General features: G+C 42.7%; 2 protein-coding genes across 3 annotated transcripts in view; one reads left to right on the forward strand and one right to left on the reverse strand.

Moving 5' to 3' along the window:
• Window positions 1–15,824, reverse strand: part of LOC140279620 (rho GTPase-activating protein 26-like) — a 79,250-nt gene extending 63,426 nt beyond the window's left edge. Inside the window, exon 1 of the mRNA XM_072374775.1 lies at window positions 15,096–15,824. Within this exon, the coding sequence (XP_072230876.1) occupies window positions 15,096–15,249 (154 nt within the window). The 5' untranslated portion in view covers window positions 15,250–15,824. The remainder of the gene's footprint in view (window positions 1–15,095) is intronic.
• A 5,035-nt stretch (window positions 15,825–20,859) lies between these two features.
• On the forward strand, window positions 20,860–25,790 carry LOC140280208 (putative fibroblast growth factor 1). 2 transcript variants are annotated; one of them, XM_072375505.1, is made up of 4 exons: window positions 20,860–20,999; window positions 23,204–23,420; window positions 23,911–24,014; window positions 24,440–25,790. In XM_072375505.1, the coding sequence occupies exons 1-4, from the start codon at window positions 20,958–20,960 to the stop codon at window positions 24,623–24,625; spliced, it is 549 nt and encodes a 182-aa protein (XP_072231606.1). In that variant the 5' UTR covers window positions 20,860–20,957; the 3' UTR covers window positions 24,626–25,790. The 2 variants fall into 2 exon arrangements, with proteins under 2 accessions (XP_072231606.1, XP_072231605.1); XM_072375504.1 differs by lacking the exon at window positions 20,860–20,999 and adding an exon at window positions 22,180–22,284.
• The last annotated feature ends 482 nt before the right edge of the window (window positions 25,791–26,272 follow it).

Consider the following 26,272-nt stretch of genomic DNA (forward strand, 5'->3'; position numbering starts at 1 on the left):
CCTGCTGCAGCTTCGGGCAAGCTGCTGCGAGGTTAACACGGGCCACGAGCCAAGTCACGATTACGCTGAAAGATGTTCTGTTTTTTCAATGAGAAAAGAGAAGAGAAGGGTGGACTGGAGTGCAGCTCAGAGCGATTGGCATCCATAATTTATTACACGAAACAAATGCCTTGTCAGTCGAGGATGTTTGGAACGGTGCAAAACATCTGGGCAAAGTTAGCATTTTCACTTCATAATAAACTGATTTTCACCATCTCTGGGGACATGTGGGGGCAAATTAATCAATCTGTCCCTACTGTAGTTATAGAATTACCTACAAGAAATTCTCTAAATATAGTAGTGTTAAAGCCCATTATACTGGAACCATCGAGACTTCAAATAAATTGAGCAGAAAAGGAACTGTGAGAGCTTCAACCTGAAGCCAAAATCTGAGTTTAAGAACAGTGGAACTGGGCAAAGACACAAGACGAGCTACAAATAAATCTGTTTAACAGAAAACAAGAGTTCTGCTCAATTTAACATTTCAACATGTTATTCCTTTAGCTGAGAGAAGCCTAATCAAACTGGAATAGCCCCAATAAGTTGAAAATCACAGAAAGATGGCAACATGTGATGGTCTGCTGACAGTGGGTGAGAATCTGGCTTCGTGGGATGTCGAAATGTAGAGATTTACATTATTGTGGTTCTGCCGCTTCAGTTCTGGGCCAGAAAATGAGCTTTTATCACCATGTGATCCTTTGCAGCAGTCCTGTGGTCAGCTTTCGAGGCACACATTGATTTACAAGCATGATTTTTTATCTTTATTTCTTCTGACAGAAACACTTAATGCGTTATATTCCAATATGAAATCAACTGTGATAAACTGGTAAAGATCTTCTTTGCCCCTATTCTGCCCCCTATTGTCACATCCTGTTAACAATGAAGCTACAAAAAAAGAGTTGGGTTATATAAGGGACTAAATTTAGAGGGGAAAAGAATTCTCTCTGAGCAAACTCCAACATAATAAGAAACTGGGTAAGGCAACAGAAGAATGAGGCAAATCAACCTGACAGCTTCATCAGCAACCAGAGCTGTAAAAAGCTGTAAAAATTAAATGAAAACCTTTTTTTTTCCCCACATAAGAAAACAAACATAAGTGTCATCAATAACATTTGGTCACTGGAGTAAAATACAACAGATAACAAAGGAAAGAGATTAAACCAAGAGCCCTGAGAAGCTGCCGTTCCTCTGTGGCTGTTTGTCATCAGGCAACAGAAACAGCACAATTACTTTTACAGAGACATCGCTTATTCAGCTCCAAGATCTATTATAGCTGGGGCAAATAACCGGGAGCAGACTGAGGCAGCGCAGCAAACAGACGACACTCACACACATGGATGAGCCAGTTTCCTTTAACCTCAGCTTCAACTTGCAAGGCAGGAACGGCCTTGAACGCTATTAGCAAAGCTGTAATCACCAAGGATCTAACCTGGGAGAAGAGCAAACTGTGCTGGTTAACATCCAGCATCAGTGAGAGGAAATACGTTCTTCTTTTCAAAAGAAACTCAAATTCAGTTCATTTATTCACTGTGACACGATGAATAAACATGAATGAGAAATTCTATATATTACACCAAAGAGGGAAGAATCTACCAAGTTAGAGGAGCTTTTAGAGAGGACAAATATTTATTTAACAGGAGACTTTGCAGTCTTTTTGTCTTGAAGAAATGTTTGAGTATGCACAGGTTTAACTCTGCCTTTAAGGTGATGAAGAAATAATGCTTTAATAGCTTGTTCACCTTTAAATAGAAGAAAATGCAGAAAATATAGTCTGACTGGGGGAGGGTGGCTGAAAAGGAAAAGGATCCTCCAGTTTAGGGCTCCGCCCTCTGCCACCAGCAACCAACTGGCCAAAACTGTCGTTGTCCGCTGTAGTTTCCAACAGAGACGGACGTAAATCCCTGCCTGTCAAACTCAATCCTCTTCCTCCAGCACCATCATAAACGTTCAGTGTCTGAGTATTAATCCTGACCTCTTGACCGTCAATCCTATCAGCTTCACAGTCTGACCCCACAGACTATTACCAGGTCCAAAAGGTGGACAAATACAGTAAAATCTCAGGTCTAAAATGCACCAAACCCAAGAAAACAACATGCAAGTCGTAAAGCAACATGCACCTGCCAGATTATCCCCAATAAGCTTTAAATGGCTTCATAGCAGGAGACCCCGACCCTGCGACGCTTGCTTGTGTGAGTGTGAGCATCAAATGTGCAACGTTAAGACAAAGAGCAACACCAGAGGAGAGAGCAGAAGCCTGGGGATTAAAAATTCTTAGCAGGGGGCTATTTTTGGAGCAAGCAGGACCAAAACAGACAGCAGCCGAACGCAGACGGGCGCACTGTTAAACGCACAAACACACTCACGCTGGTCACCGTGCCAGTTGACTGTGGCTGCGTTGGGTTGGCTCTGGCCAGGAAACACGGGTCCTCCCCTCAGACACGTGCACGTGCGCCGTCCGTTACACTCAAACACACGCAGTCAAAGTCATTTTAAAGTGCACGTTTTCCCAGTTACAGTCAAATCTTCTTACAGATTTTAAAACCATTATGGGCGACGGGAATAAATTACTTTTTGCAAAAGCCCTCAACGAGCTGAAAGACAGCAGCACACAGAACAGAGGTGTACAGAGTGCTCTGTGTCCTGTTCAAGCACATTCATCAATTTAATGTTCGCCCGAGACACAAAGTAAGTTCTTTTGGTGTAAAAAGTAAATGAATATTACTGATAAAAGCTATTTAAAGCTACAGCTGTGCAGGTTTTAACTGACCCATCGTTCCCGTAATGACCGTTAACCTTCACTGTAGCACATTATTACTCAGAACTAACATTTAAAGCTGGCTGACCAAACAGATATTTTGTTTTCTTTCTCAAGGTAGCATGGTTTTCTCACTCCACCTGAAAGTCTGTGCACACAGGAGGAGGATTTTACTCCAGCACGCTGCTGGTACTCCTTCACTCTGGAAAGTGTGTGTTTGTGTCTCGTTCTTCAGCACAGTTGGCTCGATGTAAGAGTTTTAACAAAGTTTTTAACAGACTAACTTTAGCTGAGTTTGTGCCTGTAACGGTGGATCTCTATGCATCTTTCTAACTGAAAGGTGACAAAAGTCTTCTTAAATTATACTGAAATGCTATATGCTCGCAGTCCTTTTGCCTTCAGCTATAGACTGTAGGTCATACTTATAACAGTTCTTCTTCTTCTTAAACTTACATTGGTATATAATCTGCCATTAATCTGCACCACCATGAGTTATGCTGAGACTTTGCAAGCTACCACATTGCATATGTTTGCATCACCCCTATCATTTTCCTGCATTGATTAAAAAAGCAGACAATAAATCAAGCTGCCTCTAAAACAACGCCATAACAACGTTTCTCTTTCCATTAATCTGCATTAACTGGTGAACTCTCGCTCTCCAGAAGGCAGCAAAGATATAGTCCCAGAGAGGCCACGCCTTAGCTTGGGTCACTGCAGTAAGTTCAATCATCCAGTGAATCGTTTCCTTTTGAGCGCTTTTTGCACTCATGTCAGGGGCTCAGGAAGCAGTGTGGGTAATCCACTAATAACAGGTTTGGTGGTTTGAGCCTCAAAATCTCCACATGTCAAGAAACTGAACCCAAAAGACCTCCACCTGGCAGCGTAGCTGCCTCTCACACTCAGCCTGCGAGTGTTTGCACGTGTGCAACAGTGAAACAAAAGGCAGAACTCAAAGAGAATAAGCAGTAAAAAACATTATCAGAAGGTTATGTTTGGAAATAGACTTTTAATTATTCTCATACGCAGCAATCTAACACCTGCTGGCAGTTTTCTCAGTCACAGCGTTACACTAGCCTGCTGCGTGTGCTTCGGACTGATGCCCAGCGTGATTACTTCACCACAGTGGGGGTTTTCTCATGTCTCCTTCCTATAAAAATAACACAACCTCCGGCAAAATGCACTGCAGGGTCTGGCCGGGCAGGCGGTTTCACGTATGCTGTGATAGAAAATTAAACAATCGGTGTGATGGCGAGAGTTAGAGCCTCCTGCCATTCATTTAGCGTGCACTCCTTCCCTCGTCTGCCACGCCATTCCCAGTAATGGTCAACTCGGGTTTCTCTGCGAGCACTTATCCTTTTCTAATAATGATTCAGAGTTACTACACATGGTTAACCAGACACAGACACTGAAGATAAGAGAGGGGGCGACGGCCATTTCCACATGAGAAAGGAAACAAGGAGGACCAGGAAGATGAAAAGTAAGTGAATAATGATCCATCTTATGTGTTTATGATTAGAAATAATCATTTTCGAGACATGAAACTAGAATAACCTGTGATGAGGAGACTTGTCTGATCAAGTCTTCTGATATATATAGTTAATCAGTTATTCATCGTGTTTCCACAGACTTTTACAGGGTTCCCACATAGCTAATGTGGAAATGAACTCTTGACCAGTAATTTCATTTTTACACAGAAAGTTTCTAAAAAGTTACTATGAAGCACAAGATTTCACCTTTTTTACTGCGTGTTGTCATTCTTTAACACATCTTCGGCCCCTGCATTGCACATCATCTCCACATCAAAGCGCAGCTTGTTAATATAACACGTCCCACAAACCGAGCCATGATTTGACACGTAGGTGTTCACTTATACACCAAAGGTCAGTAAAAGCCACATGTGACTGAACCTGTGGTGTAGCAGATAAACCATGGCTGTTCATGTTCATACCCACAACCAGTTTTGGATCAATAGCTAAGCAAACTTCAGACTGTCTTCAGAGTGAGCAGCTGGGACAGGGAGAACACTACAATGTATGGTGGTGTGAGCCAGCAGCTGTGAGGTGATGAAGCTAATAACTGCTCCACCATGCAGCAAAACCAGACTCTGAAACTTGCCCAAACTTGTCTTTTTTTCCAGCCGAATAAGAATGACAGTAATAGTAATCGAGACATGGCAAAACCAAGTCACGGCATTTTCAGCTGTATTTTCTGTGGTTGTGTTGCATTCTGCTTTCCTGCTTCTGGATAACACTGAACTGATACATTATCTGCTATCTGAAAGCATCACACGTGCTTCTGGTTTATAATGGATGTAAATGGGCATGAAATAGAAACACAAAACATATCAATCTAATTTGAGTAACTGGATTTAGGTTCATATCTGGAATGATCTAAATGTCATAATACCAACACTGTTCACCGCTCTGCTGTGTTCAAATCTGCCAGAGAAGAGGGGTTAAAATAGGAGCCTGTCCCTGTTTCTGTGCAAGCTCTCCATCAAAGAAAGCACCATCGCTGCAGGTGACAATAACACCCTGCTTTTACCTCAGAACCTCCCGTTTGCTGGAAGGCCTCTGATTTCTTTCCTTTTGTTCTGTCTAAGTCTAAGAGCCTGGAAGTGGAGGGAAAATAGCTATTTCATCAACAACATGTGTCAGCTTGTATGTGTGTACATGCGTAAGGGTTCATGTGTGTGGGCACATTCGTGTATTTCTGCCAGATTTAAGCCACACCTGTCCGTCTTACCCAGGCTTTTCATCTCCCAAAATGTTCCCGGAACAATGTGTAGATGCACGCTCAGCAGATTTCTTTTGAACATGACACCTGTTGCAAGTTTGGACAGCAAGTCCTGCGGTGGACCTAAACTTCCATCTAACTGGTAGCAACAGAGACACACCTTTTCTGCACCGCAGGCTGCACGTTTCCAGCTCATTTTCACACGTGTTGGATTTGGATCAGACAACTCGGCACTGCAGCCGAGGAAAGAAAAACAGCAGCCGCGTTTCTGCCCAACACTTCGAGGCAAACTCTTTCAATAGCAATTAACTGAAACTAACATCGGCGTCATTTCCATTAGCAGGTCAAATACAGTAGACGGGGTCATGCCATCAGCCAGCTATGTCACGCAATCACGGCTGCTAACCGTGAAAAAGAACAACTTTGAGGAGGACGACACGAGCAAAGTCGAAGGAGAAAGGTCTTTAAAATTCTTTTAAAGTCGGCATGTTGGGTTTATTCTGACATGTCAGCGAGTAAAGCCTTTCTCATTTATCATCTCCACCTATACAAGTGTCTTGTGACACTTTGCGGAGAGTGATTGAGCGCAGTCACATGCAGCAGGTGTGATGTGGAACATAACGTTCTCCCATTGAAAAACTCCCGCTGCGCTTGCTGTGAATCTCATGGCTGAAAGCAAACAGACAGCAACATCAGGTGTGCGGGGACTTTAGGCTTCACCTACAATAGTTCACCAATTAAGCTGCAATTAAACAATTTAGCTCCGTAACCAGCTGCTGTAAAAGCAGTTTTATACAGCTGTGAAACGCACAGCTGTCTCTTTTATGAGCAGACAGCAGCGATCAGGTAGCAGTGTGCAGAAAGCTAAAGAGCATTCCTCAGAGTTCACCTTCCTCCTCACATCCTGCTCCCCTCCTGGTGCTGTGAGACCTTCACAGTGCAATAATGGGATCAGATTAATGTGTAGGCCGCTAACCCCATTTAGCCTTCATCTTTATGTTGGCTCTCCGAATTATTTGTTTTATGGCAATCACGCTCTGCCAAGTTTTTGTTTTTTTTCCAAGGCACATAAAAGCAGACGAGAAGAAACTAAAGTTCAGATCAAGAACATTCTTCACTTAATTTGGTTTTCATTGGATCACAAGTAAGTAAAACTAAGAATAGTGACTTTGGTTTCAGAAACAGCTGTAAGAGTTCTGCTTTGTCTCTGAACGCATCTGATGCCACTTCTAAAAATATGTGTTTGTACAACGAAGACGACCGGCTCAAGTGTAAGATTAGTCCAAAGTGACTAATTCATCTTTTTTCCTGCTTGGGAGAATTTAGTTTTTTAGTTTTAGCACACTGTACACCTTATTAATTACTGGCAGTATTGTGTTTAACCTCCAAGGTGCACATTGTTGGCTTTAACCGCTTCACCTCCTTCAGTTCAGCTCATGAAGCAGCAACACTGCATAACTACGCATCTTTGATTCAGTATTTCAAAAGGTTTTATCTGTGCATTTTGGTCTTTTAGTAAACCTTTAGTCGTATTTCATCATTTCAAATAAACAGAAAAGGATCTTTTTTTTTGGAAATGAGACGAGTTACTTCCACTTTCTGAAAGCATGCATGTGAAGGCATTCTGCAAATGATGCTCACAGTTCTGCAATCAACTTTCTGTAAGTGTCAGATCAACACTTCCATCACCAAGTGGACTGATGTGGTTGTGACTGTTCAGATTTGGACACGCTGTCGTTCATGTGTGAATCCCACTTCCTACTTTCAACTTGAATGTGTTCAACGATAACAATCTGAATCATACATGAATAGCTTGTGTGTATTTGTAGTTAAGGTATGAGAAAACCAACCTGTAGTCTTTGCAGTTCTTGTTTCAGTTCCTCAAATAACACATTTCTACTGTAAATCCTTTTCTAACTATATATAAAAGATTATTTCAGAGTATGCTGTGCTCTCCCTATAAAACAAAGGCTTATTGGGCCGTTTACATTGCATTCTTACATATATTTGACACCTTTCAGGCCCTCAAGGTGCTGCAAAGGAACATGATCACGGGTGAGCTGCTAAAATACTGGCAGAGCGAAATGTGGGAAATATGACATCACTTTCCACTGATATGTGCATCTGTGGGGCTTAAACTGGAGGAGAGAGCTTAGAGAAAAAAACTGAAGCGCTACGGCAGTGCACAAAAGTGTTGAGTCACTGTCTGAACAGCGTAACTAAATAAGTCCCCCAGTTTAAATATTTATCAGCCTCGTCGGTCCGGCTGGAGTCCCGCACTCCAGATTCCACGAATGAAATGACAAGGGACCCCTGTGGTGGTCAGAAACGATTACTGGCTTAAATCTTTACAAACATATGCCATCTCTGATGCAAATTTGTCAAATTCAAAGTGAATCTGTGATGCATTTGATGACCCGGCACAGAGTGTAGTAAAATATAGACACACTAACATAAAGTGGTTGTTTGTGTTGAAAACAACTCGCTGAAACAGTTTTATTTCGTCCCTACAGTTTTTCAGTAATCTGCTCATATTGCCAATTACTTTTTCTATCCACCTTTGGAAGTACTGTTGAAACGGGTCATCTAACAACCTGTTAGCCATCATCAGATGTGTCATCACTTGAATCCGTTTCAAAAAGCTACATTTCTAAGGGCAGAAACCTTAGGGCAGAGCCCTAAATGGCCGGTCAAAGACGTCAAATATCTGGGTGCTGCTGAACATGCAGTTTTGTTCCTTTCTCATGTTTTGCTTTCTTATTAATGGATGAATGATTTTTCAGTTAGAATTCAGAGGCAGAGTTATTCAGTCCTCATCCTCGGGTCCACTGCCCTGCATGTTTTACAGGTTTCCTTCCTTGAAACACACCTGATTTAAATGTCAGTATATTTAGCTTCCACAGAGCTTAATGAAGAGCTCCTGACCTGCCCCATTTACCTGAATTATTGGGTGTGTTAGAGCAGGGAAACGTGTACAACGTGCAGGGCTGGAGGCAAGAATGGGAAAGACTGGCTTAAGGCAGGCTTTTCTGTCTGATGTTTTCCAAACATAGCAGCTCATGTTCATAAGTCTCAAAAGCTTTCAAGATGCTTAAATGTTCCTACTAAACGTCCAATATTTTCAAATGAACGCTCAGTTTCACAAAGGAAACTCTGCGTTTCAGTGCGTCTGTGCCTTGTGATTCTGATCCAGACTACACGAGTGTGCGTTTCTTTGTGTGTCGGATAGTCTGCTGCAACAAAAGCGGGGCAACAATAGCAAAAGAGCTGCGCTAAGTCGTGCCCTAATTTCTCTCTCCTCCATGCTACGCAACAACTAAAGGAGACCCCCAACCCCCACTGCGATGCACTGCAGTGGCAACACACAAACATGCGCACACACAAGCAGAAATACATGGAAAACACTGCACGATCTGTGCATTTCTACAGCAAAACCACAGACACAAAGATGAATGCATGAAAGGAAACCCCCACTCTTCTCCCTTCTCTGATAGCAGTGACAGCACACCTCCCCTCCCTGTCTCCAGTTTGTGCTTCCTCTCCTCTCCCATCATCTACTAATCCAAGGCCTTCACTGCTCTGCTCTGAGCTTTTCTAAAGGCAGTTAGAAAATAAGGCCATGCCAGTTTTTGAACTCTATTGTGAGTGACAGCCCCCCCCACCCCTTCTTCATACACTCTTTCTTCCTGTTGCCCCCGGCACATACTCATCTTTTCCTCTGGAAGTCTAAAAAGAGGGTTCAGAGAATTAGTTATGGTGTGTTGTGCGTTCATGTGTGTATGACCCTCATCTATCAGCGCAGCTGACAGCTCAGCCACTGAATGACTGCGATTGGCCTTCTCATTACTCCCCGACAGCACAGTGGGTGGCTGCAGAAAAGCAAAGGCAGCGCGTAAAGGCAGGGAAAGACTGAGACAGGCATGCACTGCGTGCACTGTGCATTGCCGGGGATTCCCACCTCCCCTTTGTCAGGGACATTTACACATAGCACTCAGTTAGGCAGCAGCTTGTTTGTGAGGCTGCAAAGAGCCTTTAAAAGGTTCAACTTGAAGTTCGTGTAATTGCTTTAAAAAAAAAAAAGCAGCTATTATCAAGAGAGTGCTAATGGGTGGAGAGCTGTTTTTAAATCAGGCACATAGCACACATGCCTGTGTGTGCTTTTAGGGTCCGGCCTCTCATATTCTGTATACACAGTGAGCCAACTAGCCTTTCAGGACCATTACAGGGATGAGAAGATAGTATCGACTCTTTAGTAATGTTTCAGCCGACTCGTGGGACACTTATCATGCTTTGAAGGGGCACACTACCTGCTGTTTAATCAGGTCTCTTATAAGCTTTCTCCTCTTAACCCCTGGGTTAATAACACTGGGATAACATTGACTTATGAACCAGGGAAACAGGACTACAAACACAGTGATTTTAGCACATCAACACTAACTTAATTTGAACACATTTGGAGCAAACGTTAAATGTTGAGTCAATTTCTGTCCAAATTTCGCTTGCAGAATAGACCCGTTGTTTGTCCTCGGAGGTCGTCTCGACTGCTAACATTTAACCCTCATCCCAAATGCAGACCAACAGAAGCGTTTTTTCATCAAATGCAGAAACGTTTCAGGGACTATAAACGGGAGTTTTTAAAGAATGGTTAATGGTTTGTCATTCTGTGGTGCAGGGAAAGAAAATAATTCAATGCAAATCCAGATTTCTGAGTCTGGATTACAGTCGTCTCTGTGATTGGCATTAGTTCAATAAATAATCTCATTTAAAGAAAACACTCGGTCATCTCCTGTTGACGTCTTTTTCTCCCTGACACCGTACAATGGATAAGTACAGCGAGGACCTCCGGACAACCTTCCATCTGGTGGCACCATTTAATCAGCTCACTGAAAGTAAGGAAGCACACGCACACACTTTGAGGCTGTGCTACACACCTATGGCTTCCTCAAAGCCCGGTAAACAACGGGCCGCATCCACAGTCATAGCATCACGACTTCCACAGAATCCCACTTCACTTAAACACCAACAGGAGACGCTGCTGACGCTGCTGGGAGCCATAAAGAAGTAAATCTGTACACACGACTCAGACGATGCGAGCTGCTTTCTTATAATGTCTCCAGGTGGGCATCATTGAAAAAACCAGCAGCTGGAGTTCCTGAGTATCTCCCGTTGAACTTGCTCAGCATTAAAATCCATTAAAAATGATTTCCAGCATCAAGTATGTCAGAGTTCAACCAGTGAAAAAAAAGTTCATTCCTTCAGGGTCACTGACACCGAAAACATGTTTAAGACGATGAAGAAGAAAAGTGAAAAATGATCCTCTGTGATGTCGTACAGTCTGGAAAATGTTCGAAAATGCCAAATAAACACACGATCATACACTTATTTTGCACATTTTTTTTTTTTTACCCAGGACGCTTTTACATCCATCCATGGCCAACCTAAAATAACAACTGCTTTCTTTGGCAGGATAAGAAATCCTTTTTTGAATTAAAACGCAGCCACCTGAGTGTTAAAGGGAATGTTTCCTCTCTGCCGTCACACTCTTTTGTTTGTCGTTAAACTTGAATTTTGTGTCTATTGACACACTGATATTTTATTTTATGTCGGGTTCAAACTGCAACATGTTTTCATTAAAGAAATTTGAGATGTTAAAACTGTTCCTGGGTCGCAGCTTGTCTATAACAGATGATGGTGGGTCCTGGAGCCGGACCAGTTGGGAACCGCTGCTCTAAACCATCAATACCTTTGCAAGACAGACGAGATGCTACAGGCTGCGGAGCCACGTAGAATCTGAGGATGCAGAAATCGATTTGCACAGCATACGTCAACACATTGCACTGTTTACATCCATCCCCAACAAAGTGTGGGGATTTTATTTATCTATTTGGTTAAACAGAACTGAGCTCTGCTCTCTTTGGAGGACAGAAATGGCCTACCACAGCACAACTGCTATAAACATCTAAAAAGAAAACATCCTGGGGCTCTCCGCCTCACAACAACGAGTCAGCAAAGTCCGACTCGATCACAGTGAGTGACGTGCGATTGTTGGTTGCATCGGCACATGGGAGTTGTTAGTTCCTCATGCCTATTGTGTTCAAAACAAACGCAGAGAAGGACTCTGCGTAGCCAAGCAAACGCGAGCGGCTTGTGAGACAAATCCATCACTTCTGAGGACGATAAGTGTTTAATCAACTGAACGGAAAATAACATTTGTTTAATAGATTCTTAACAGATTGCGAGCTGCAGCCAAGAGAAGCATTAGCAGCAACTGGCTGACTTTAACGTAAAACATATAATTAATGCCATTTTTTTGTAAATGGTTACATACGGTAGAGATAAATTCAAGAAGCCAACAAAACAAACGCTCTTTGATTAACCTACTGGGCAACTTTCAGCTGAAAACACGTCGCCATCATGTGTCGGTGTCACAGAAAGCCCCTAAACACGGTTTCCCGCGCAGCCCGGTGAGTGCCAGGCTGGTAGTTAGGGCTTGTTTGGCTGATTGAGTCATGTCATGTAAGAGGTGGAGCAGGGAACCAAACATTTTTACAGCCTCCATAATAACAAGCCAAGTCTGGCCTTAAATGGCATCTGGCTGACACACGCACACATTTGGACGTGTGCTCGTCTTGCTGCACATGCATCTACCGTCTCAGCTTGTGTACGTTTGAAAAACACACACTCAAGGGAAATTTTGTGGCTGTAAAGGTCCACGCTGGAACAGAGTTTGTGTGCGTGTGAGGACAGGCGCTGGTCTGTACGAACACTTCATCTGTAACGGAAACATGAAGCAGTCCAACACCCACAAACAGGAGCTGCTGGAAGTTTGCAACACCGATGACCTACGTGTAAAACTGTCTTCTATTTAAATAAATAAATCACACTTATGAGCAATGATGTGTCAAAAGAAGCTTGCATAAGAAGGGTAAAAGAAAAAAGAGAAGAAGAGCATATCTATGGTAGGTGGGGAGTTTACCATCAAAACTATATTCATATATAACTGGCTGATATTATCCAGGGTTACTGGCTTAGAAAATGACCACAAAGGTCAACATTAGTATCATTTTAATGCTTTCATATGTGGAAAGACAACTTTTTCAGTAACTTTTACTCAAAACTCATTTTGTACAGTCTGTCATAGTTTAAGTGACCACACTTTGCAGAGAATATTAAGCAACTTGCTGCCATCCTGTTTGTGCTTAGCAATGTGTGGAGCAACCTAATCAGAGGATGCAAATATGGAGAAACTTCTGTGACATATGAACAGGCAGGTGTGCTAAATAACTGCAGCTCGTGTGAGTCAGGAGCAGCGCTGCCTTTCACTTTCTCTCTCTGTAATGTTCATGCAGTCGTTAGAATGAAATCAATCAAGTGACAGCTAAAAATCTGGGGGAATTTACACCATCCAACAAATGTTTAGGGTTTCAAAGGAGTTTAGCACATGATATCAATTTAATATGTGCTGCAAAAGCACAGACCCGGTATCCTGACCTCAGAGAATCTGGCCACGCTGTTTGATTTATAGATCCAAGAGACAAAAGAGGAATTGTTATCGCAGCTTCGCATCAGCTGATCAGAGCTTTGTGACAATAGAGCAATAAGCTGGTTTGCTTTCCACAGAGGCTACAGCGGCAGCTCCAACTGTCTGAGGTGAAAAGTTCAGGTTAACTAGAAGGCAAGGGCGTCCCGGACTTTCCAGCATTCGTCCTATCTGGGTAGAAACAGCCTGCTGAGTCTGCAGCTTGCTGACTTCCAAGAATAATCCACTCATCCAGTCACTGACTGGCCACTTCAGACTCTTCGTACAACAGACCCAGGTGGGCGGCGTTGTGCTCTGGTTGAGAGTCTAAGACATTCAGAGCATCTGATCAAGTCTCCAGGGGATTTTGGATGCTGCATCATCTCCTCCCCCGAGGAGACTTGTCAGCTATGACAACAGTTTTACGGCAGCAAGAGAAAACAGACCCACACTGCAGAGAATCACCTGCATGAAAATGATGCGTCAACATCAGGCAAAACTACATCATCCAAGAGCCGCTCTGCCTGACTCGACTGTGCACGGCGGCACCCTCTTCAATGGAGATTCAACTATCGGGTTTACGCTGGTTTTCTGGTGGTAAAACTTAGATTTTAGGAGCGTCCCTTCTTTTTGGCACAAACGCCATCAAACCCAACCTATAAAACTATGAAACGCTGATCACAGGAACTGTCAAAACTCATGCAGATATGAGGCACTGATTGTGAGGAGGGACCAAAGCTGCGGATCAACGAAGCAGTTTATATGGAAATTAAGCTACTTATCAGCACAATTTTCAGTCTGGGATCATAAGCAGGGTTTTTCCATCCGAGACGTCCTTCCTGGGCTTTGCTGTGTGTTTTTAGTGTCCAACATCCTTGCTGCTTCTCCAGAAAAACCTCAACCGAAGCCCCCGACGTGTTCTGACCCATTTAGGTCAGTTCAAATGCAGCTTTAATCTGAGCTAATAAAGCTTAAAGTTTAGGGAAATTCTCCATTTAAAAAAGACCTTATTTCAAAGGTTGAAGCGTCCAAAGTTAGTGAATTTTCTTGTTCCTGTTCCTATTTTCTCCACAACCGAGCCACCCTTCTCGATTTTGAGAACTACTTTACTGCTTGTAAAGTTTCATGACTTCATCTTGTACAGTTACAGTCACACCGACCAAAGCCTGGCAGCGCCCGCTGCAGTATAAGTTACCAGGAAATATTCTCCCCTTAACACACAGAGACACACAAAGTGGAAGCAATACCAGCAACGCTGTTGGGGCAGCTAATAAAAACACTTACAGGTCAGGAGGGAGACATCTGAACCAGCATTTAGACCACATTACAGCGCAAACCCAGCACCGAAGCACCCCACCTTACAGAAACAGGAAGAGCAACAGGTCGACTCGTGTTTAACCGGATTAAAGTGAGAGGCAGATATCCTGTCGCCTCAGAACAATAAGTGTTCAATGTCAAATATCAAGCTGACATGGGCTGAAGGCGGATCCTTTCTTTCATTCTTCTACACATGCTGAGGATTCAACAGTTTACCAGACTGGATATAAGTGTGAGGCCTCTCAATAAAAGCCTGATGGATGCTGGGAGAGCGTGATCATTTGGTTTCATGACTATTCCTTCACCTCCTCGGCTGGGTCAGCTGAGTTTGGGTCACTTCTTCCTGAACATTGTTGAGCTGTGTACAGAAGTGCATCCCTTACATGGGTAAAGCTGCTTGAATTTCTGAACCTCCCTCCGATTCTCCCTCGAAAGCTGCAGACATGATGGAAAATAATTGCTTTGTGAGCTGGGAGCCCAATGTTTCCACGTCCTCCGGTTCTGATTTGAATATGATGGGTTTTCTATTCCCTCCGAGGCATTTGACAGCTCTTACAAGATGATAGCAGCTGACAAATGCGCTGACAGCTTGAGAGGACACTATGCACTGTATCAGTTTATTATCAGTAACACACACACACACACACCTGCAGGCATGCAACAAATCTGTAGCTGGGTTATAAAAGTTTCTTCCCATCAGATCACACACACCTGTCCACCCCCACTTACTTTTCAAAGCATGGATCAACGCCTTGCCGTCTTTAATCAGCTCCTTGATGAACTTGTTGGTTTTGTCCAGCTCCAGTTCGTGAGACCTAAGCCTCTCCCTGAACTGCGGGCTGTCCAGGTAGCAGTCACTGAACTCCAGGGCGGGTAGTCCCATCTTCTGCTCCGTCACCGGCCTCAACACAACCGGACGACCCGGCAAAAGAAGAAGAAGAAGGAAAAAAAGAGCTCCGAACAGGGAGAGGAAGGAGGAAGATGTGGAGGCGTTGGGAGAGCCCCTGTGCTGCGACTTCTACTGCTGCTGCTGGAAAATACAGTTACAACATGCAGACAACAAGGCGAGGATGTGTCCAAGAGGGATGCCTGGCCACATAGCCTCTGTATTCTGCGGCGAACACAAGCAGGAGTCCTCCTGTTACACCGAGAGGCAACACAGCAGCAACCCGACACGGCATTCAATTGAATAAAATAACAGGTCACCGCAGATAAGTGCCTGGAGACGTGAAAATAAAAGGTGTCCACTTGCTCAGGTAAGCCGGTGTTGCATTCCTCTCAACCAAGTCATTCTGGACCGGAGCGACTCAAACGGGGCCAACGTGGGATGGAGGCAGCAAAAAACAACAAAAACAAAACTCGGCTCGTACAGTAATGTGGTGTGTTCGCTGGACAGCTTTAAAGGACTAGTTTCTCCACAGCCCAGCTCAGGACAGCGCCGCGGTAATCAACCTACCCCAACACGGATAATCCCCTGACCGACGCCTGAATCCACCAATGAGATGCCCGGACCGATGAGCCTGACCGTTGCTACGAGCTCAGATAGAAAAATAAGAAACGAGGGCTCACTCCACTCACGTTTCTATACACGATGTTGTGGGAAAGCGTTTCTATTCGACTGCCTTATCTCATCATGCCAAATAAGTGGTTAAAAATATAAATATACATAGACATCAATATATTAAGATCTAAAGAATATAAGAGGATAAACTAATTAAATGTAAAAAAGAGTTGCAGTCATGCAGTAACATTCTTACTTTAAAAACCATGAATGTTTGTTAAGAACACCATACCTGAGCTGATATGACAGCTGAGCCGCATAGCAGCTTGAAGCTGACAGGGAACGGTTATGTGATGTTTGCACAACAGACCACAGCAGCCTGGGTGCATTAATGTAACCCTAAATGTATATTAACTCAACACGATCAATAAACTGGCCAAGTGTTGCCACTTTGCATGGGGCTTCTGTTGCAGTTTATAAACCCAGTTGCCATGAAGCTTAGTATAGTTTGAAACGCTCTATTATGTATCTAGTTGCAAGTTTCCATTGGTGAAACTAAACATTTTTCACTTTAGTCAGTCGAACACAATAGAACAGTGTAACCTGAGGTCTCCTGTTTGCCAGTTTAACCATCTTCGCTAATATAGACGATCTTTGTATGCAGCGGACCCAGGCTTGAATAGTGGGAGGAGTCGCTGAGGTCATTCCAGTTAGAGCGGGGAATTTCTATAAGGCGAGCTGTGACCATACAAGCTCCATTTCACTCATTTCTAGCGCCCTCTGTTGTCCGAATGTGGTAACGCAACACATTTATTCATAACGTCAAGATTTTTGTTTATTTCTTGATCTTGATTTTCATCTTGGTTGTCTAAAATTCAATGTATGAAGAATGAAATTCAGGGATGGCTAAAAATGGTTAAAAATCCATCTTTTTTTACATGGACTCTGTGTTTGAAGAATCATTTTTACATTTTATTTAATCCATAACACATGCAAATGTGTTCCTCTACCTGCTGATGCTCTAAATGCTAGAAATGGGAAGATCACTGGCTCACACAAAAGAGTAAAGGACAAAAACGTCACACGAGAGGACAAGGTGTCATTGAGAAGCTTTTGAAATGATTGCATGAGTTTTGTTTTAAATTCTTTTTTTCTTTTTTACCCTTTTTAGTGTTTTATTTTTTAATATCATGACTACATCAATCAAACTATGATCTAATGTCCTTTAAGAGTACAGCACCAAAAGTAAACAGGATCGAAGTGCTGCCTTGACAAATAACACTGATTGTACATTACGTTTATTTGGCTCTGAGAGTGAATGAGCACCACAGAGTCACAGTTCACTGAATTGAAGAGGGGATATTTTGTGTTTAATCTTGTGTGCATCAAAAATGAAATTTAATACATAAGTCAAATCAATCCATTTAACACAAAAGCTGTTGTTCCCACCACTTATCTTAAATGATTATAATTGTAAAGCTTGACTCATACTTATGGAAAAAGTCCAACAGGTCCCAAACTAAATGTTATTCACAATTCAATACTGAATAAATCACACAATGTATAAAAACAATAATTTTAATGGTAGATTTATGGTGCAGTGAAGAAAAATCATCAGAAAGAAGGAATGAGTTGCTGAAGTTCGTGACTATTTTTCTTCTTTTAACACTTCTTTGTAACAACTCTTTCTTGTCTCCGCTGTAAAAGACCCACGATGGCCCTTGTTTACCAAGGCACATCATTATAGCTGTCTACATGATCTTTTAATGAGAAACAATGGTCACAACTGTTGTCTCAGAAGTGATAAAAGGGTAAACTATCTTCAGGTAACAAGGTTAACTGAAGCTTTACACTAAATTAATGAAGCTTAAGGAGTTAATTCGGAAACTCCGTGGCTCTACCATCTTTTAAACCTTTTTGTTACATTGCTTGTATGTCACTGACACCTGCAGTTTGTGGTTGATGTGTGAAAATATCTCATATTTTGAAGTGCTACATCCTCCTCCCATGCAAAGCGCAGCGTCTGGCTCTTTGCTCATTTCTCCATCTGCCACACCATGGTGTGCAGAGATGGCCATTTACAGGAAGTCGCCTGTTGTTTGTGTGCAAATTCTAAAGATGCAGGAGGCTGGTTCACAAACCGGGTTATTCCAGTTTCAGGTATAGTACATGCAGCTGCTGCTGTTCGTCACCGATAACACACACAAGAAATGGTCTTATACACAGGATTTCCTGTTATATAGCCTTCACTGTAAGCTCTCATGCCTTAAAATGAAAATCGGTGCACATACTCACAACATTCAGCAATCACACACAACTAGTCTGTGTATGAGAATTGTTTTACTAATCTAATTCATCATCAACTGTGTTTACTGCCAACAAACACACGGAGCCAATAGAATATCTTCCAAATGAAAGTGGTCCAAACTTCTGATCTCCCTGTGAAAAGTGTTCAAGAATATAAAGATTTATAATTCATTGATGTATCTAAAGATGGAGGGCTTAATCAAGAGCAGCGCTAATGTAACACCTTCCCAACTCGGATGCTTTATAGCCGTCGAGAAGCTGTTAATTAGATGTTCCAAGGCCCTTCTGTGATTTAAACCGTCGCATCAACATCTCCCTGCTTCATGTTGAGAAACAAAAACCTAATTCTCAACTTGACACCTGAAATATGCTGGATGGCTGACAACATGACCGACTCCAAGTTTCACTTCAAGAGTTCTTAAAGCTCTGAAACTATTTCTACACAGCAGAGCCGGCTCACGCTGCACAGCAGCTATTTATGTACTTATCATGATGCCAGCGTGAGAAAAATGTGCCTAAATCTGTCTATCCAGACACTTCTGAGACCAGAGTATAAGAAAAGCACTGAATTTCACAGAAGTCTCGAAAGGGATTCGAAACTGTAATGATGCTGCTGGTGCTGGTTAAGAGGTTTATATTTGACTATGACAAAATGCCAGTTTCCTGCCGCAAATAGGCAGTGAGGCCAAACACCTGCTTCATAGAGACAGTCAGAGGTTTTCATCTGAATCCCATTCTGGCTCGAACATGCACGAAAATGTAGAATATTTGTTTTCATGACGCTTTGGTCTCGTTTTTGTGAGTTGCAGAAGCCTGACTGGATATTAGAGTAGTGCAAGTTCAAGATGCACCAACATCCTCTCCCCGTTGCCCCTTGGAAAGCCTCTTCAGAAGACTCTTGAGCCAAATCCTTTTGGTTCTCAGGAGAAGGCTTTCCCCAGGAGACAGCTCACCCTCATCTTATAGAGCGACAAACATTTTGGGCTTATGAAGTATACAAAGCTAATTTAGCATGAGCATGTTTGTTCACCACTGACATCATATGAAAATGCCCCGTCTTGCTCATGTTAGGATGAGGTCTTCACTCTAACTTTGGCGCTTCCTGCGGCCTCTCCAGCACGACAGCAAATTCACATGTATGGCTGTGCATGTGCAGGGTTCAGACAAAGAGTCTCAACTGCTACTTTAAACCTCTACAGAGCATCCATTTTCTGTACCCACTTAATCCAATTCAGCTGTCTAACAGCTGTCATTGGGCAAAAGGTACACCCTGGATAGGTCGCCAGGCCGTCACAGGGCCACACAGAGATAAACAACCACGCACGCTAACACTCATTATGTGTTAAATCTAGACACCAATTACCTGACATGCATGTTTTTGGATGGTGGGAGGAAGCCGGAGGAAGCCGGAGTACCCGGAGAGAGCCAATGCACACACGGGGAGAATGTATGGACACAACCTTACTGCTTGAATCTCACAGCTGTTTAATAAAGGAAAAACAAAGGTTTTTCCCTGAGGAAACTTTATCATTTGAATTTCACACTTTTTGTTCTTTATGCTGAGATTTCATTCATTCATTCCACTGAAGTTTACCTATCCTGCCACCTCCTGGTAAACAGAAGTAAAGATCTTTTTGAGCAGGTAATGGAAAAGCAGGTCGAGGTCCCTACCTGTTGGGCCTGTACTCGCTCTTTTATGCATCTTCATCTTTTTTCACACTTTTGTGGTTATGCAAAGCAAAAAGCCTGTGTGATTTGCTGCAGGGGATAAATTATATTCACAAGTGTTCACTTGAAGAGAACAGAGATGAAGCAACCACTGTAAATAATTCACACAGCCACCACTCCACTGCTATTTATTGTCAAGCAAGTGCCAGACAGACAAACAAATAGAATCTCACGTTACTTTTTTTAGAAGCCTTGTTGAGAGATGTTAACACCCTGCAGTGCATGTCCAAATACAGTATACACAGGGCACATCTTTGGGATATCCTTTAAATTGGTCTTGGACAAGCCATCATCGTGCACACAGATTCCAAAAGTCTAAGCTGTGGTCACGATGATAAGTTTGTTGCAGCTCTCTCTTTCTGGTGCTCCAGGAGCTGTTTTTCATGATGGTGACAGTCTAAAGTCAGCCTAGTTTGTGTCATCATTGCTGTTCTTTCACTCCCATTGGGACTAGTTACAGAGCTGAACTCTGGAAGGCATAGGGACACCTTATTTTACACTATAATGCTTTTTTTTTTGCTTTTTTTGATGAGCAACAAATAGTCTTTGTTTGCACGGATGTAACCGAGTAACATGACCAAACTCTTGTGTGGGAGGGGGATCCAAGCAGAAATGTGGCTCACACTGCAGCGGTTTTGGCATTATGTAAGATTAATTGTAGGAACTGAAGGCTCCTTTGCCTTATAGATGTTTATCCTGTGTTGCTCAGCAGTGTCCCCAGGCGGACACAGAACTGTAAGAACGAATCAGGGCGCAGACAGACAGGCAGCCCTGCTGGCTTCCAGGGTCGGACTTGATCCCATGGCCTGGACTCATGCGTCACTCTGTCTCAGCCTCCCTCTCTGCAGTTGAGGAGAGTAATTTTAGTCTTGACGCTGGCCTGTTAAAATGAGTCCTCTGACACTGTCAGAGGGGAGGTGAGGTGAGGGAGGAGTTGATGGAGAACAGACACTGACTTAAGGCCACAGAGTCCAGACAGCGAAGAAAAACGGTGGAAAGCTTGGCATGGCCAGCTTGATTTACCCACACTTCACTTAAGAGAAGGAAAAGAGGACATGCTGGCTCATCAGGGGTGCTGTCACATGACTTTCTCACAGGTAGGTGACCAACTAACTGATAAGAGATGAAAAACGGAAATTAAATGTAAGCATTTAAAAAATTACATATATTTATACCAGTGGATCTTGAGCTCTAATCCAAAAAGGTGGGCTTCAACTGCCAAACTTCTTCTCCGTGTAGATTCTCAGTCATCCAGGTCACGGTAAGCCTGTGCGCTTAGAGAAGGATACGGCAGACATTTCACCTCTGATCCCAGAAGTTTCTCAGGTCCAACTTCTCTTTAAAGATGATCTATCTTCTCGTTATCTCTCGTTTGCTTGACAGCAAGTTAGTGAGTTATTTGATCCTTGTGCAAGAACATCAAAGGAAGCATACAACATTTCAACACTGACACAACATATCTGTGGTTAATCAAAACATTTTCAAAGATTAGGATGGAAAGATGTATCATTTAGTATTTCAGAAAACCATGTCCTAACAGCTGAAGAATTCAGGCAGCTACTGCAATAAATCTGCTGCTTTCCAAATAAAATCCTTTACCAAATCTGACACTGAAGAAAATATCCCATTTATCCAAAAAATAGATACAATTTCATCCCTGCACTGCATGTAGAAGATGATGAAGAAGAAAATTGCTCAGGAAAAAATTTATAAACATAGACAAACACATTAAATAAAGAGAAGCTGGAAATACCATCGAAATGTTTCACACAGTATCAAAAAACAGAAGGAAAAAAAACAACAAACACTGTTCTAAAACATTTATTTAAAAAAAGATGAGAAGAATAAGCACTTCTGATTAATTAGAACACAGACTACAGCTGGTATTCCTGCAGAGCCGGCCAGCGCACATCACCACCTGCTGCAGGCTGCTTCCTGTCATCTAACAAATGTCACAGTACAGGGGTATGTCAGGAGGCTCTCACTGACAAATACTGCAGGTGAGGAGCAAAGCAGGCTAAGAAGGGAGGTTTAAAGTTAATATTTAATCATAGCAACTCATTTTGTCCGTCTCTGATTTCCAGAGGGTTAGGGTTAGAGGCAGCTTCCAGGAGGTTTAAATCCAGAAAGTTTGCCTGCTTGGCTTCCACTAACCGTTTTATAAAAATCCCTTTTGAACTTTACCCCACTTCATGTCAGACGTCAACCCCCCCGACTCCCCTTCAATATACACAAAGGGTGAACGTTTCCTCCCACAGAGCCGCACTCTGACTCCGTCATCTTTTGGACGTCATTCCCACCTGCTAGTCTGTCCGAAGGTCCACACAGTGGCAGGCTTCCATAACACTCTTCTCCAGGTCGCTGTTAGCTGGAAACCAGACAGTGAGTGGGTAGGCCTTACATTCCTCTTGTGGCTTTTGTTTTCCTTCTTCTTCTCTCTGTTTCTTCTCTCTGAGACATTCCACACGTAGGATGGCTCGGCTCTGTCGCTGCTCTACCTCGGCTTACAAATGATAACAAAGACCAGAGTTGCTGCAGGAACAGCGCTGGCTGGATCCACCGCTGCTTTTTCCCATTTCACAGGACAGACTTCTTGCCAGCTACTGCTACTCTGGGATCTCCACTCTCCAGGATACAAAGATTGCATAGAAATTACACTGAAATTGTGCTGAAAAACAGTTTTTTTGGATAAGCATTTGAGGAATTGGACAGAGGGTAAGGTGCAAAGAGCTGGCTGGATGTCTCTCAAGTGTGCAGCTGGTGGTGATCTGACTATTAAAATGTAATTAGTACCGCAGACAGCCAACAGAACGTAGGTGCAAGATGTTGCATTTTGAGTCACTCCAGTGTTTTACTAATGGATTGCAAAGCCACGTGTTGCCTCTTATTTGCTGGACTTTTACTGGCACTTGCCTCATGTCCAGCAGGGAGTAAATGCATTAGTGTTAATTTCCTCTGTCCATGTGCTGTTTGTTTTGTAGTCTGACCTTATAATGATTGCAGGTGCAAAGTTACATCACTGTCATCTGGGAATTATTTTCACAAAGGCAGAATCAAAGTGATGTTCAGACAGAAAACATGTTCGGTCATGTGTCTGCTCTGTCTGGCCTCCATCCAGCTCTGATCCCAGGCTGCTTTTATCAGAAAAAGACAGCAGAGACAGACAGAGGGAGGACATGGGGAGGGGTGGACTTCCCATAATCATATAAGGAAAGCGGTGTTGTACTTCCCTTCCTGCCTTGTTTCTTTTTGAGACACTTTCTAGGCTGGTGAGCTCAGTGGATCTCCTCTATCTTTGCAGACACAGGGTCATCACTCTGCTTCGTCCGCATCTCAACGTCAGTGCAGGATGTCTGAGGGGGACGTCACGGTTCTGCCATTCGGCGCCGCGTCTCTGGACCTGTCCAAGCAGGAGCAGCGCACACTGACCAGGCTTTACAGTCAGAATGGGGGGTATCACCTGAGGATTCTACCAGATGGAACGGTGAATGGTGGGAGGCAGGAAAATGACCCTTATGGTGAGAAAAATAAAATCTGTGGTCAAGTACGACACATAGGAAAGCCTTTTCGTAGTTAAATTTGAAAAAAAGAAGTCTTTTTTAAGGAAAGCATTAATTGTTTTGGATGAGCAGAATTATAATGGTTGGCAACTAAGATATTTTGCGAAGAGATTATCTGAGTGTAATAAAAAATGGATTTGAACTGTAACAATATATAACCTCACGAATGAGTCAATTAAGTTGTCACCAGAAAAAACTGATGAAGTCCTCTTGTGCAAGGCTCTTAAACTCAGCAGTTCTGGTAAAGCTGCTCTGTGATTCAGGCTTATAATCACAGCTTAATATCCTGTGCACACATGTGGATGACAGGGCCTCTTTTCCCTGAAATTTGTTGGACAAACACTGTTTTCCAGAAAATAGCAGTTACATTGTGGAGGTTTGTTTTTCACTTTAACCCTGGACAGGCGACAAAAGCTCACACACAGTGGTGTGATGTTGTACGTTGCAGACGTCCTAAGGATGAAAGCGGTGAGTGTGGGAGTGGTGGTCATCAAAGGTGAGATGACAGGAAGCTACCTGGCCATGAACAAGAACGGACACCTCTACGCATCAGTGGGTTTTCACAATCTCAAATCATTTTTACATCTAATTTTAGACAGGAAGACCTTAACAGACGCTTATAAACTCCAGTGTTTCATGATGTCACAGAACGCATTTACTTGACAACATACGTTTAAACACACCAATCTCTATTGATTTGTAAAAGCTGTGGGTATTTTCCACAACTGCAAAACGATGGAAAATCCCTGTGATTTATTCCACAGAAAAAGTTGCTCAGTCTAGCCAACAAATGTTTTGGGTAATAACGTTCCATGTGAGTAACAATTTGTCATAGACTATTAAAATGACTGCTGACTTATGTGAGATATCGAGGCTCAGGTTTGTGTTTCCATAGACTCTTTGATATGAATTAATTAGAAGCATTTAGTTAATGAAACCAACTTTGTTCTGTTCTTCCTCCCTGATTCTCGTCTCAGCAAGCACTGAACGATGACTGTTACTTCCTGGAGAAGTATGAGGAGAACGACTACAACACATACCGCTCTCAGAAATACAGCTGGTATGTTGCTTTGAAGAGGAACGGCCAGCCCAAAGCGGGACCGGATACCCACCAGGGTCAGAAGGCCATCTTTTTTCTGCCAAGGTCCGCAGGCAACGTGTAAACCAAGACGGCACCAGGAACCACGGGCACGCTCACACAAGTTTTCAATGCACATTATTTAGAGCAATGTTATGCTGAACAAAGTACTACTTAAAATCCAGCCATGCTGATAAAACCTGAGGCAAATACATAATACCATTTTATGGTTGGTTTTATCTCGATGCGTTCAACGATTCTCAGACTATTCCATCTCATGTAAACAGTCCGTGTGGATATGAACTGATATCCAGACTGCTCTTTGCTTAGAAGCACACATCCTTCCTCTTCACTGCAGGCAGAAAATATGTCGAGCATCAGTGCATGTGTTTGTTGGTAAATGAGTGTTCACTTTGAGCCCTGGTTTGAAATACCACTGCTGGGGGAGAGAAATAGACAGCGTGCTCACAAAGATAGCTTCACTGTTGATCATGCCAGGAAGAAATACAGCCAACCAAGCAACACAAATAAAAACTGAGAAGTTTTTCTGGGTCTGCAGCACAGGGACTGAGCCTTGCTCGTGAATTCATCAGCTTGGTTGGAGTCTGATAACTTTGACAACTTGCTCAGGCCTGGACGATGGCTTTTCCTGTAACTACTTATAATAAATATCTGTCAAGGGATAAAGTTTTAAACATCACAGCCCCCCCCCCCTATCGCGACTTTTTAGGCTGATGTAGCATAATCTTTGCGTTGGAAAGACTGAAAACAGCCTCCTTGTTCATAATAGGGTTAGCTACAATGACCATTTGTATGATTATATTGCATCAGTATGTTGCGTTTGTCCTGCAGGGCTAATATGAAAACTCTGTAACTGGTAAAGTTATCATATAGTTGTACGTCTGTTTGGGTGTGGTACCAAATGCTTTGTGAATTAAGTGAAAGTTATTTGATTCTGGTTATAAGGAAGCTGTAACGGACCAAAGAAACCTTCTGACATACAGAGTTTTCCTTTCATTCAACCTCACAGTTGTCTCTATCAACCTATTTCTATTTCACCACATATTGCTGTAACTTTATGATGGTTAAATTACTATTGTGAATATTTATTTAAAAGTTTTACTGCTAATGACATTTAATTCTACTCTGTAACTGACATTTTAAGATATTATATGCATACACAGAAAGGTAACTTGATCACCTTTTCACAAGTAATACATATTGTATTATCGTTATTTAAATCTATGGAATATGACTGTATTATCAAAGAATAAAGAAACATTTTGATTTTTTTGGTTCTTTCCTGAAAAAGGTCAAAGTGCACATGTGTTTTCTGAAAAATGTATCTTTAGTGACCAGCTTGCAGCTGCAGAAAAATTACCCTCTTTGATAGAGAGGCATTCCTTCCAGTGAGGCAAAAAGTCTAAACAATATATGTTTGGCCACAAGATGGCGGCATTGTTTTAGTTTCAGAAGTGTTTTCGTTCTGACTTAGGGAAGCAAAATCTCCACCACAGCTCAAATCTTTGGATAATTGTTTACACACTTCCAGGCCGCATGCAACACCATGAATGATAAATATAAGAGATAAATCTGGAAAAGCTTCAGTTCATAGCTATGCTTTGTCAGCTGTGGATGCTGAGGCACAGACACTCAAAAGCTGATTGATACCGTACAAATCCGTGTGAATGAAAACATACGCAGGTCGCACTGTATATTAATGAAGGTAGTG

This window comes from Leuresthes tenuis, unplaced genomic scaffold (genome assembly GCF_036924035.1).
Source record: "Leuresthes tenuis unplaced genomic scaffold, fLeuTen1.0.hap1 SCAF_21, whole genome shotgun sequence".
Classification (NCBI taxonomy): domain Eukaryota; kingdom Metazoa; phylum Chordata; class Actinopteri; order Atheriniformes; family Atherinopsidae; genus Leuresthes; species Leuresthes tenuis.

Coding starts and splice junctions, on each gene's coding strand:
- LOC140280208 (XM_072375505.1), top strand. CDS start 20,958: ATGCTGGCTCATCAGGGGTGCTGTCACATGACTTTCTCACAG. Junction 23,421..23,910: donor GCAGGAAAATGACCCTTATG/GTGAGAAAAATA, acceptor TGTACGTTGCAG/ACGTCCTAAGGATGAAAGCG. Junction 24,015..24,439: donor ACGGACACCTCTACGCATCA/GTGGGTTTTCAC, acceptor TTCTCGTCTCAG/CAAGCACTGAACGATGACTG.